The sequence below is a fragment of the Hordeum vulgare genome, chromosome 2H, assembly GCF_904849725.1.
Source record: "Hordeum vulgare subsp. vulgare chromosome 2H, MorexV3_pseudomolecules_assembly, whole genome shotgun sequence".
Lineage (NCBI taxonomy): Eukaryota > Viridiplantae > Streptophyta > Magnoliopsida > Poales > Poaceae > Hordeum > Hordeum vulgare.
The window spans coordinates 19,971,755-19,985,636 of record NC_058519.1 but is presented as its reverse complement, the minus strand read 5'-3'; the positions used below and the strand labels follow the sequence as shown (position 1 = coordinate 19,985,636).

The following is a 13,882-nucleotide window of genomic DNA, read 5'->3' as shown; positions in this document are numbered from 1 at the left end:
CTGTTGTCTAGTGTGGTCTTCTCGTGGCAGCATCACTGGATTTTTTTTACTGTTTTGATCTTTAAGGCGCAAGTTCATCACGTAACGAACTCGGTTTGAAGGTATTTCACGTTTTGACCCTTTTGAAAATGCCATAGGCCGTGGCGTTGCAGGCCTTATGCCAAACGCTAGTCTACTGAACGTTGCAGGCCTCATGTGCAACGCCAGTCTACTGGACGTTGCAGCCCTTAGCAGAAACGCCAAGGAGGCTGGCGTTGCAGGCCTCATAAGTAACTGCCCCGCGTCCCTTCGTCCACCTCCAGATCTTTCTTCCTCTTCCTCCACGAAAAAGCTCTCCCTCCTCCTCCAGATCCCCCCTTCGATCTCCCTCCTCCCCCAACCGTTTTGTTGGTTCTTTGGGGCAAATCGAAGAGGCCGGTAAGCTCTTCCAATCCCTCCAATTAGTTTTTGCAATGATTTTATATTTGTGTAGATTTTTTTTTGCACTAGGTGTACGTATGTTTTGAAGTAAAATTTATTTTCTGATTGTTAATAGGTGTAGTTTATGGTGTGTAGGTGTAGTTTTTGGTGGCTATATGTATAACCTAGGTTTTGTTTATATTATCCGCATTAGGTTTATGCCTAGGTTTAGTTCATATTATTCGAAGAGGCCGGTAAGAATTTTGTTCATATTATGTAGGATGTTTCGGCCCGATCAATATCCGGGTCTTGATGACTACTACGAGCAGAAGCATCGTGCGTTGCTAGTTGAAAGAGGAGAGGTAATTATGATTTTGTTGATGATTATTTTTATATACTCCATGATTTTTATATTTTGACAAGTTGAGTAAATTGACAAATTATGCCTTTGTTTGTTTAGGTTCCTCCACTACTTCGTTTGAGGGGGCACAACCCCAATGAAACTCTTGTATATGACCCTCGTTACGAGCCATATTTTAGAAGAATGGATCTTCTTCAATTTGTGCTCAACTTTAAAGGCAACCACCATGGTTGAACGCCACGGCCCTAACAGCACTTACGGATCGATTGAGGCCGGAGACGCACTCTTTTCACCTTCCTCTTGGTGAGATGAGCATAACCTTGGAGGATATTGCTATGATCTCCGGGCTTCCTATCGAGGGCAGGGCTCTTACAGGGAAGGTTAGGGCCGCCGGGTGGCGACAACGGGTTGCAGCATTGGTTGGTGTTGAACCCGAGCCATGGATTGATGAAACTAGGAAGGATCCTAGGCCATCCGGTGTGTTGTTCTCTTGGATACAGAGACATTTTCACAGATGCCCAAGGGATGCTAGTCCGCTTGTTGTGGAGAGGTTCGCGAGAGCTTATCTCTGGAATCTTTTGACCCAAGTGGTGTTTCCGGATGGCACTGGGGACACAGCCTCATGGATGTTCTTGGATCCTCTTCGTGACTGGGATGTGAAGTGGAGTTGGGATTCGGCGGCACTAGCCTTCTTGTACCGTCAGGTATGGCTTAATATCATGCATTTTCATTTTATTCAATGGGATATGATGCATTTTCATTTTATTAAATCTGTAGTTGGATGGAGCATGCATGAGGAGTAAGCCGACGTCCTGTCTTGGAGGTTTCGTCTGGGCCCTACAGGTTTGGATGTGGGAGCGTATCCCTCTTGGGTGGAACTTCAGCCTTGCTCCGGAAGAACCCTGGAAGTACCCGTTTGACGGGGACGAGGAGCGATACCCCACTATCGCACACACATGGGCTAATGTCCAATGGACGAGTATCGCGGCTATGGGGCGGTATAAGGCATCATAAGCGAGCTTGACATGCTAACTTACGAACAGGTAAATGCTTTATCAAATTTGCTGATTTTTTTTCATGGATGGTTGAGTGACTTGTTGTTATGTAGGTTAATTGGAGGCCGTACACGGTACTTAGGCAGTATCCTCTGAGTAACATGTGCCTTCGTGACCAGCATCTTTGGCGTGTGCGGTGCTCGATGATATGCTTTTATGCGGTGGAGTGGCATCTTCCTCATCGTGCTTCAAAGCAGTTCGGGGTACAACAACGCACCCCGCCGGATTACGTCGAGACAAGTGTGAAGCTACATAAGTGAGTCTTTTGTATCACGTGTTTCTCCTGTTGATCAATGTCTAACATGAAAAAATGAAACTGATGTAGTATTCTAATGCTTTGTAGGACAAACCGGCAAAGCAATAAGACTGTCATCAATTGGGAGGAGCACCACATTACTTGGGTGGACATGTGGAATGCTCAGAGACAACATCGAGTTGAAAATGATGAAACACCCGACACTGACGAGGCGGCATACTTAAGGCATTTGGAGTGGATGCGTACAGAGTACAGAGTTATCCATAAGGCTGCATGGACTCGTTCCGATTGCTTGGACTTACTGCCGAGTGAGGCTGCTGATGCTGCATTCAACAATTCAATTAGGGAGACAGTTGGAGCGCATCTTGACTATGGTTGCAAGTTGAATTCATGCAACCTCACAACTACACCATCAGAGAAGGGCAAATTCCTCATGCGACATGCCGTCATCATGTGCGAGCATGTCCAGTGGTACTTACTAGGACGCTCACAAGTGCAATGCCGCGTCCGAAGGGAAACAATAAATGAGCGACCACCATATGATTGCCCATCTCTCGTTGTACCGCCTGGCTCATCCACTTGGTATTTCATTTCAGCGTTATCGAAACAAGTGGCTCGCTGCATTGCTGACTTCTCCTTTTGAAACTCTAACCACTCAGCAACCTTCTTCGGATAGATCTCATTGGGAGGCTTCTCACTCTCACCAATCAACTTGCCAATTTCTTCGAGTGCTTAAGAAAATACTCATTTAGCTTGTAAAAGATATATTCAGCTATTGCCGTGACCGGCAACTGACATGCCCCCTTCAAGACAAAGTTGAAGCACTCAACAAGATTGCTTGTCATGTCGCCATATCTCATGCCTCCTTCGTCACATGCCCGTGACCACTTATGTCTCTCATCTATATTCCTTTGTAGGAATTCTTTCCCACCTTCATTTGCCTTCTCATATATTTTGTTCAATCGCTTAGTGAACGACTCAACGGAGAAGGCCACACATGCGGAGTTAAGATCCTTCGCCAAATCTTTGTTCTTACAAGCCCTGTAAAAGTTTGCAACGAAGTGCCTCATGCACCATCGATGGTGAAGCCTCGCATGCCCTGGAATGTGAACATCCACGGCCTTCAATATGCCTTGGTGCCGATCGGATATGATGCATACCTCCCTATTGGGAGGAATCACCGTGCTTCTCACAAGTCTCATGAACCATTCCCAGTTGTCTTGGTTCTCCGCTGACACCAAAGCAAATGCCACAGGCAACACCTGATCATTAGCATCGTTAGTGTGCCCTTGTATTTTCCAGTCAGGAGTGTTCCATCTATAGACAAAACCGGACGACAATGCTCAAAAGCTGCAATGCATGGGCCAAATGTCCAAAAGGCACGACGGAACACTCCTTCAATATCTTGGACATAATGGTACATTCTGGGGTTTCTATGGGCCATCGCGCCCAGCAACCGGGCTAGCATGTTGTACGCCTCTTCCCATCCACCATACAACATTCTAAAAGCGACCTGTTTGGCCTTCCATGTCTTCCCGTACTTGACCTTATATCCAAATCTCTCGAAAACCCAACTCATCAACAACTTCACTTTAATGGTTGGATCCTCAGCTATATGTTTCTGGTATTTATAACCGATGAATTCCGAGGTTAACTGATGGTGTGTCTCTGGTGCTTCATCTGTCGGCGGTGTGCATTGGTGAGTTGCAATGCAACTACTTATCTTCCACATACCATCTTTCATGAGTCTTGAATTGACTTTCCATTTGCATTTTTCTACCTCACATTTCACGGTGTATCGCTTGTGGCAGTCCGAGTAAGCAACTCTGAAAGGCCTGTAGTGCTTGACGGCATACTCACACAACCACATCTTCAATTCTAGAATGTCCTCGAACATCAAACCTTTCTTTAGGTAAGACGTTGAGATCGCGTTGGGTGTGCTACTTGGGAACATTCTAGCCTCAATTGTCTTGCTCATGCCACCATCGACTAAAGCCTTATCTGCAAGGCTAACATCACAAAACAAGGGAACTTTGTGATCCTTCCCGGTGATTTTTGTATACCACTCCGCTTCTTTCTCAGTGAAGCCATCCTCATCCAACTCATTCACTGAGCCTTCATCATCCGACTCATCCACACAAGCACGCTGATAAACAATGTCAGGATCCATGTCATCATGCCTTACTTGAGCCTCTACATCACCAACAATGTTGTGTTGCCTCTCATACTCTTCGTCGGACTCATGACCATCATCTTTGATCGGTGCACTACCTCCAAACTCATATTGGGGATACTCATTGACTTGCACTTCTACTTTATGCTCAACAATAGGTGCCACACCATTATACGGGCTCAAATCATCTACTATGGGTTGGTTCAAGTCAACATGAAGAGGAGCATTGACTAACGTACTAGCAAACACTTCGAGTGACTTGTCTATCGAGGATGCAACAACCTCCTTGTATGCAACCCAATGCAAATTAGACTTGATAGGCATTGTCTTCATTCGACACTTGTGTGCCGACCCAACATCATATCTTCGTAATAATTCTACTTGGTCACTTGGATCAACCCACTTCAATCTTATCCGAGTTTCTGCCACAACCTCTTCATAAATAGGACTATCAAGAAATGTCAACACTTCCTCATATTTATCAACAATAGCAACATTCATGAATGCCTCTTTGTCAACATAATGAATATTCACAGTCTTGTCCATCTAAAAAAGGGGACAAAATTACCAATTCTAAGTATAACAAAACAACTCACAAAACATTACCCTAACCATTTGCATCCAAATTAGGCATTAACACAAACCCTAACCCTAAACCTTGTCCATCCAAATTAGGCATAACACAAAACCTAACACTAACCCTAACCCTTGTCCAACCAAACTAGGCATAACCCTAACCATAACACTAAATCTCCTCAATAATAAGAAACCAACCAATACAATGCAACATAAATAGAACACCTAATGCAAAAAAAATCTACACAAATACAAAATCATTGCAAAAACTAATTGAAGGAGCTTACCGGCCTCTTCGATTTGCCCCAAAGAACCTACTAAAAGGTTGAGGGAGGAGGGAGATCGAAGGGGGGATGGTGAGGAGGAGGGAGAGCTTTTTCGAGCTAACAAGACCAAGAGGAGAGGAAAAATGGTGGTTGGTGGGCGAGGGGGTCGGGGTGGCAGAATATAAAGGCAAGAAACGCCATAGGTACTGGCGTTTCACCTCATGTCTGCAACGCCACGTTAGACAGGCGTTTCACCTCAGGTCTACAACGCCACAATAGACAGGCGTTTGAAAGAACGTCTGCAACGCCAGAACCTATGGCGTTGCATAACAGGGCTGCAACGCCACGGACTGTGGCGTTTCAAAAAAGAGTCAAAACGTGAAATACTTTCGAACCGAGTTCGTTACATGATGAATTTGCGCCTTAAGGATCAAAACAGTGAAAAAATCCCAGCATCACTTTGCACATATAGCAGCTGAGTTGACCAATCAATGACCGCTGCAGTAGCTAGCCGCCCGGCCACATGTAGCAACAGTGCTCTCACACGTAGCAAACACAGGGCTACTGATGTTAATTAATTTGTTTAGGTCGTTTCGAAAGGGGAACGGCAGTGCGACATAGAGCAGCGACACGCCCATCGAATATAGCGTTTCTACAAACGCCATGGCCTATGGCGTTTTCCATCTGGGTAGCACGTCATACCCTCTGACGTTTCTATATCAGTTGCAACGCAAACTAGTTAGAGCAACTCTAGCAGACCTCGCAAAATTTCGACCCGCAAAACGCGTTTGCAAACGCGTTTTGCGGATCGAAAACATGTGCGGCCGAACAGAACCCGTATCAAAACCTGCATAATTTAAAAAAACACTATTGCGGGAGAAATTGCACAAACATAGTTCATCACATACTACATAGTTCAACAAACTACAAGCATAGTTATACTACATACTACACTACGTTAAACTACTAATAGAGGGGTCGGATCTGACGGCGACGAGGTGGCGGCAAATGGACGACGTCGTGGAAAAGCCGGACGCTCAATCCTCCTCGCCGGAGCTGCACAGGTCAACGTACTTCGCCGCCTGCTGCCCGCCGCCGGAGGACGAGGAGGATCCGACGTAGGAAGATCTCGCGGAGGAGAACGCGCTACGACGGTTGTACTCCTTCGTCTCACGGCGGTTGAAGCTCGCCGGCGGCGACATCCCGCAGTTGGTCCACCTCCGGGCGCCGCGCTTCCTCGCGTCGTCCGCCCGGACGCGTCGCTCGCGCTCCGGGTCCCTCTCACGGTCGGATCTGCTGCCGGAGCCGCGTCCGGAGCTCCACATTTGGCCCCACATGACGGCTGGAGGCGGGGCGGGTGGTCGCCGGCGGCGAGAAATGTGGAGAGGGGAAAGGGGAATCGGGTGGCTCGCGACAGCGGGGGATAGGGTTTGGACCCGCAAAATGGTCGCGGAACCGCAGTTATACTGCTCGGGGCGTGCGGTTTGCGGGTTGCGGCAAAAAAAATTGCGGGCCGGGCGAGTATGCGGGCTCTGTTCTAGCCGAAAAATTGGGCCGAGCCCGCATACTCGCCGGAATTTTTGCGGGCCGGGCATTTTGCGGGGTCTGCTAGAGTTGCTCTGAGGCGTGTAAATGTGGAGCAATAACGCCACGGTGAACTGACGTTTCCACATGCAACAGCAACGCTATGGGTTATGACGTTTTTAAAAAGATCGTGAAATACTTTCAGACGGAGTTTATTTTATACTATACATTTAGATTAAGATCAGAACAGTGAAAAAGTTCGAAATCCGATAGCATGGCACAAATCTACTCCCGAGGTGCGCTACGTCAATGTGGTCATCGAGGTGGAGCTGAACTGCCTTGTCCAGCTTGGACGGCCGTGCCCTCATCGTCCTTTCTAGGGCTGAGCGTTCGGTTTATACGGTTCGGTTTATTCGGTTCTTTATAATTTCGGTTTTAAAGAAATAGAAACCGAAATAATCATTCAAAATTTAGAAACCGAACCATATTAACCATAATATACCGGTTTAGTTTGTTCGGTTAATCAAAAACCAAAATTCATGGATTTGTCAATATAAGTGTAATGACTCGAGATCACTTATTTAGAATGTATAATATGCAAAAAATAATCACAAATTATAGCAACATTAATATCATTTTATGGTTTATTCGGTCAAGCAAACTGTCACCACGAGAACCCCTAGCAGGCGATCGGTGGCACCAGGCATCCAATGAATCGTCCGTGTGATGCTCACTGTATTCCTGGTGGGCGCACCTTCAACTATCAATCAGATGCAACCAGCTACCTATGCATGGGCATGAAGCAGTTTGGTCTTTTGCAATACCCCTCGGCATAGTTTTTATAGAAGGCCGAGAAACACGGTTGAATATTCGTACTGGGTGCCAAATGGCCATTGTAATCAAGATGCCCACAAACTAGTGGCAATTCTGCGAAACCCATCTTAGTAGTGGCAATCTTGCGAAGCCACATGTCAGAAGTGTCAAATATCCAAATTTCTCCAGCTGCGGCGCACTCAAACATACATACATACATACAAACAACAATGACAACACAAATACCTTGAGCATGAGGCTTCCTTTATATGAACTTATTTTCACATGCTTTAGATCAGCAACAATTAAATGTTCATAGCAAATTAGCTACCTGGCACAACAAAGCACCACTTCCTGTAAACTACAGCTCAAAATCCATACTTGACAACACATCGCTATATAAGGTTGTCACTGAGAATTTTACCATGAGGGTCAAGCATTAATAATGTCTTTAGCACTTTGACAGTACAAATTGCTAAAACTATTTGCCTCCCTCCTTTTCCGTGCCTCCACATCCTGCCCTGCCAATCACACAAACACAGAGACCAAAACAGTAAGTCAAAACAAGAAATATGCATGGGAGAAACATATTCTGATTAAATGGAGTAAAATAAGAACATGATCCAAGGAAAACAAACTAAAGCTGACACTGAACACCCTGCTTGGCCATACCAACAGTGAGATCAACAAGACATTTTTATAGAGCTTATTGCGAGTTTGTGACCAGCGCTGCGTCTGCAGGCTCAATCCTGTAGCCACATTCGTAACCAAGTCAGGAACTGCACCACAGAATCAGGTGGTGCGCTCATTAAACTTGGAAGCCAAGAAGACAAGTTTTATCTTAAGAAGTTTTTTGATAAATGTTAGGAAAGTATCTTAGGCTTCTTTGCTTGTTGAATTTTGGCTTGTTTTCAAAGGTACGTGGCCACCCTAAGCCTATGAAAGAAAAGCGAGCCTGTACTAGGAGATTATCAATCAATAAACAACAAATTGCCCCAAGCTGGGAACTAAAAGCTAGCAACATCTGTGGAGGAGCCCAGATGTACGCCTGAGGGCAGGCCTTGTTGTCCCCATTCAATCTGATCGCAACCCCCATTGCTGTCTCTAGACCTACCAACGAGCACACAACACAAACATGTAGCAGTGTAGCACCATGGCTGTTTTCAACAATCATGATATATTGAAGTAACAGGCGATGGCAAAACACTGAGGGGAAACAGATCAAATTGGTTCTACCACATTCATGTCCATATTTGTTAACTAAACACTGATGCGGTTACAAATACAAGTCAGACAAAAAATTCAAACGAACACCCATGCGGTTCAGTCGAATTCAGACATCCCCGTAACATATGCAATCAATCAATGCAATAGGGTGAACTTAATCAGCTGCGAAAACAGAAATTGTCGCTAAATCCAAAATAAAATCCTAATTGATTTGGCATCTGATATAAAGCGGATAATACAATTCAAAGGGGGACACGAAACTTGCACATACAATTTCGGACAGTGAAACTACCATTCAACAGTAATACCTAAACTAAATTCTAATCTTATCAAATTTGCATGTATACAATTTGAATAACCGTGTTCAGTTACCAACTCTAACGCCAGTTGCACTGTGCACAACACTACCTTCCTCTGTAGTTAGCTAGTATATGTTGATAAGTGAAGACAGAATACTAGGGAAAACACACTTATGGCAGAACAGCAGCGGTGTTTTGCTAAGGGTAGACACTTGGATGCATTCACATAAAGTAGTATCTTTGCAGTGATATAGAGAAAATAATTACAATCAAATACTCCCTCCGTTCAAAAGTCAAGCATTACAAACTTTGACCATGTTTATAGAAAAAAATATGAACACTTAAAATACCAAATGCATATCATTGGAACATCATCAGTTATATTTCCATGTTGTATATGTTTGTAATTGTATATGTAAATAGTTGTCTATAAACTCGATCAAAGCTGCTTAGTTTGACCTTTTAGAAAATCTATATGCACTACATTATGGAACAAGGAGGGAGTACATACACATGTTAGAAGCTACCTGGGTAACATATGACTCACCTATTCAAGTGTCTTCTTTGCAAGGGAGCGAAGGAACATGATAAGTGGTTTCTTCGCCCTGGAAAGCTTTTTATCAGATCCTTCTCCGCTATCTTTATTTCCCATGCTTTTTTGGACCTCTTGGACTATCCTCACAAGTTTCCGTAGTTCCTGTTGTAAAATGTCTATGAAGTTGAGCGACACAAACATTGAATCATAACAGATGCACTTGAATTTCTTTAACCAGTATATTTTGGGTGGTGAATACCCATCGTAGATGCATAAGAGGGGGGGGGGGGGGGGGGGGGTACAATCATATTAGCAGCAGTTACGATGGTGTTGCTTAGTTATGGCAAGATTATACTTTCGGTCTGACCTCGTCTACATAAAGAGAGGAACTGCACCTGTTTTCCTTGAACAATGGAGAGATCAAGAGAACTAATCCATTGTTATTGGTGTCATCCCCCTCAAATCGTGGTCTGAAGCACCTGCGCCATCAGGGTAGCATCCCTGTCATCGCCACCACTGCCGCATGGAGTGCTCCTGCTACCATGGAAGGTCTCACTGCCACCACCGTAGAAAGCCTCACATCGACTGATGTGTGGGTGCTGCCATCACTGCAGACCTCTTGCTACTTGATGCAGCACTACTTCTAAGGCTGAATGCAGTGCTGTCGATGCAGTTACCATGGTGTTGGTTAGTTATGATAGTATGGGTCATCTTCGCCAACATCCGCAGCACTGCTGCTAAGGCTGGATGTAGTGTTGTCGATGCAGCTTCTTGGTGCACCACCATTGTTGTCACCTTCCCATTCTGTTGTCACCTTCCCATTCTGTTCAGCTGTTGTCACTTTCCCATTCTGTTCAGCTGCAGCCATGGCTTCCTGGTTTGCTACCATTGTTGCCGTTGAAGGCTTTGCCACCCTAACAAAGAGAAGGCATCACTGTAGCCGTTCTCATGGGTAACTACCGCCAAGATGCTGGTTGCTTGGATGGGAAGCTTTGGATGAAGAGAGACAACGACTATGCTTAGTTTTAGCCCAAGATTGCTCTACCAAATATTTGGCAAGCCAAAATTCTGGTCAAACTTTTGCTAGTCCATGAGTTGGTCAACGTTGGCAAGAAAAATCAACTAGAGTGGGCAAAGGGGCATTGGCATGACAATATATTGGCAGCCATCCACAAACACCAAAACTTTGGTCATGGGCAAAAAATTGGTAGGGTGTGCTTCAGCCACCATCCAAACATACCTTACAGGTGCAAGATGAATTTGGCAAAAGATGATAGTCTTCATTGCTTAATGATTATGGTAGAGACTCGTCTCTTTTTATAGAGGAGGTTAGCTTCTACCGTTACAATAAAATCTTAACTAATGTGAACCTTCCTAATAGTAGGATCTTATTCCTAGAGAGACTAACTGTTGCTAGGCTCAGTAGATCCAGTTTCCCCAAAATAATCAGCACTGGCCCAGAATTTCACTTCTGATACTTCAGTTACATATCTTCCAAAAATGGTTCTAGCATTTTATTCAAATTATGTTTGGCAAACTATACATAACTAGGCTATATAAAAGGTCCTTGTTATCTCATATTTCGAGTCAACACATGAACTGACATGTTAGTTAAGCCGCTGAACATTCAAAGTATGTGCATATAATACCTGACGATCAAATTCAACATTATGAATCGCATAAACTTCATTGGTAACTGGAATGTCTTGGCAGACGAGGCCCTCAAACCATCTATCTGCAATTTCCATATACTCTTGATTTTCCTCGCCCTATTGAAATTCAGAAATTCTTAACCATTAGTTCAGTGTTTACTATGTAAATCCAGTCATATTGAGGATATCAGAATATTGGCTACCTCTTCGTCATGACGTAACTCCCCCAGTTCCTCATCTTCAATTGTCATTGACTTGTCTGCTACATCACTCAATAAGGCTTGTATCCTGCTTTCATCTCCATTCTTCAAAGAATGGATAAGATCTTCCATCAATTCAGGTTGTGCGCCGCGAAGTAGGCTTCCTGGTAGAAACTGATCACATATTAACATAAAATAAATAGCAAACATACAAAAATTGACCTTGAGTAGTTAATTCTTTACTTGTTTTATTTGTTCTTTAGGGAATTACATTAAAAAATAACCTCCAGAAGCAGATATTATTTACTGATAATGTCTTTCTGAATGATTATTGCATTAGCGATTTTGAACTGGTAGTGTTGTTTGGACTGTAGCCATAGCACCTACCAATTTTTGGCAAAATAGTTGGGTCTCAATTTGGTCTGTAGCCAATTACATGCCACATATCAGGAGCCCATAAATCATCATGATCAAACATTAAAAGAACAATACAAAAAATTACGAGTGAAGCAGCATGTACACGCTTTTGGCCAAGTGAAACAACACGTGCAAACAGGCTCGATCGATAAGATCGGAGGAGACGTGCAAGTACACGATCTAGCTAATTGATTATCCAGCTCACATAACACACAAGCATAGTATGTGGAACGCTAGCAGCCAATATTTTGGCGGACGATTTCGTTGTCCTCGGCTCGCCCGCATATTGGCGAAAACTGCACCAGGCAGACACCGGCTAGGCTGAGCATGCCACATATTTGGTGTCCAGCCAAACTGCGGACAAAACTCATGGGCACGTCAATATTGTGGCAAAGCCGGCTTTGGCTCAAAACCAAACACACCCTAAATGCAACCATTATAGAATAAACATCCTTCAAAAATTGTGGTCATACATATTTCCTTGAAACTAAATGATTTAATCATAAAAATTTAGCATTACTGGCAATGCCTCACATCTAAAGCCATAATTCAAAACGCTTAAAAGCATCCATGCTTAAAAATATCCATACACTGACAAGCCAAAATAGCATGCCTCAATCCAACCTCTCAAGTTCAAACTGTGGTTAATCTTTAATGTGTGTTTCTGCACTTGTCTACAAAAGCATTAGTGAGTTGACAAAGCTCAAGAACATTGGCCCAGAAACAATCACTAGAAAGTAGTGCATTCGGCAAGACATCTCCCTCCCTCCTTCCCTCGTCTCTAGTTAGCACTTAGCAGCATCTATTATATGACTACATTACCTAGCACTTAGCAGCATCTACATGGCCACATTACCAGTTTATACCAAACTAAAGATTGAAAGCTTTTAACTGTTTAAAGGAAGGCATTTCGGCATCTAATAGTTAGCCTGCTCCCACAGGTCGACATGAAATTGGAAACAACCAGTCAACCACACAACCACAAGACTGAAGATACTACAAGTTGATGGCGTCCCTCAAATCTGGCATTCGTTCTAAAGTTCGAACAGTACTAGGACCCAAATCTCCGCAGTCCAGGAAATGCAAGGGGCGCAAAGATGAACATACATACCGATGTAATTGTACTGCCTCCTCCTTCCTTCCCGCACATCGGGCCCGAATTTCTGCAGAAGAACGAGCACACAGAAATGTCACGATTTCGTGATTCATCACGAGCTCCTCATTGCCAGAACAACGGGCGTACCTTCACGAGCATGAGAGCGTCCACCACCTCGCGCTCCAGCGACGCGGCCCTGAAAAAAAAAATCAGAATCAATCACCTGAAAGAAAATCCTGCCAAGCAAGCCGAAGCGGGGCTGCAAATGGGGGCACCTGACGATGCGCTTGATCTGGGGAGGGGAGAACTTGGCGAGCTCCATGCCCCACTTCACGGCGCGGCGGGCCTCCCGCTTCTTCTCGTTGCGGCTGCCCCTGAGGGGCGCGTCGTCCGCGTCGTCCGCGTCCTCGCCGTCGGAGGGCAGGGGGGCGAGGGGGCGGAGGGCGCGCGTGTGGGCGCGGAGGGGCGACGAGCGGGGCGCGACGGAGGAGAGGAGGCGGGCGGGCCGGAGGAAGAGGAGGAGCGGGCGGCGCAGCGGCACGGCGGCGGCGGCGGCGGCGTGCGCCATGGCGTACGGTTACAGGAGCTGCAGCTGCTGGAGCAGTGCATCTGGCGGATAGGGTTTAAACCTTTCCTCTGCTGGGGTTTCTGGAAATTCGGCGAAAATTCGGACGAATTTGAAATCCTATAGCTTCCTTTGGGCTTCGGGAGGGTCCCTCTAACTGAATTTTGATTAAATTTATTTGCTGGTATTCATGTACTCCCTCTGTTTCTAAATATAAGCTTTTAAAAAAAAATACAGACTATATACTGATGTATGTAGGCATATTTTAGAATGTAGATTCATTCATTTTACTATGTATGTAGTTGATAGTGAAATCTCTTATAGAAGACTTATATTAGTAGTATTCAGTGGCATGTCAATTCCACACTTTCAATGACTAGATGACACACGAAAAATGAAAGGGCTCTCTTCTTAGATCATTTCTTTGTGAGAATGAATAAGCATTCTGATTTTGTTGTGTGTCACGCG

The 13,882-nt window shown here is 44.7% G+C and overlaps 1 protein-coding gene across 2 annotated transcripts; it reads right to left on the bottom strand.

Moving 5' to 3' along the window:
* Positions 1-7,666: 7,666 nt before the first annotated feature.
* On the bottom strand, positions 7,667-13,446 carry LOC123424535 (UPF0307 protein YE3790). Of its 2 annotated transcripts, none has more exons than XM_045108165.1 (7): positions 13,125-13,446; positions 12,997-13,045; positions 12,865-12,916; positions 11,340-11,500; positions 11,134-11,253; positions 9,497-9,646; positions 7,667-7,944 (listed from the first exon to the last, which is right to left on the bottom strand). In XM_045108165.1, exons 1-6 carry the CDS (start codon positions 13,415-13,417, stop codon positions 9,497-9,499), a joined length of 825 nt encoding a protein of 274 aa, XP_044964100.1. In that variant the 5' UTR covers positions 13,418-13,446; the 3' UTR covers positions 7,667-7,944. The 2 variants fall into 2 exon arrangements, with proteins under 2 accessions (XP_044964100.1, XP_044964101.1); XM_045108166.1 differs by having other exon boundaries at positions 7,667-7,939.
* Between the last annotated feature and the right edge of the window lie 436 nt (positions 13,447-13,882).

Coding starts and splice junctions, on each gene's coding strand:
- LOC123424535 (XM_045108165.1), bottom strand. CDS start 13,417: ATGGCGCACGCCGCCGCCGCCGCCGCCGTGCCGCTGCGCCGCCCGCTC. Junction 12,917..12,996: donor ACGCTCTCATGCTCGTGAAG/GTACGCCCGTTG, acceptor GTTCTTCTGCAG/AAATTCGGGCCCGATGTGCG. Junction 11,501..12,864: donor GAGGCAGTACAATTACATCG/GTATGTATGTTC, acceptor AGTTTCTACCAG/GAAGCCTACTTCGCGGCGCA.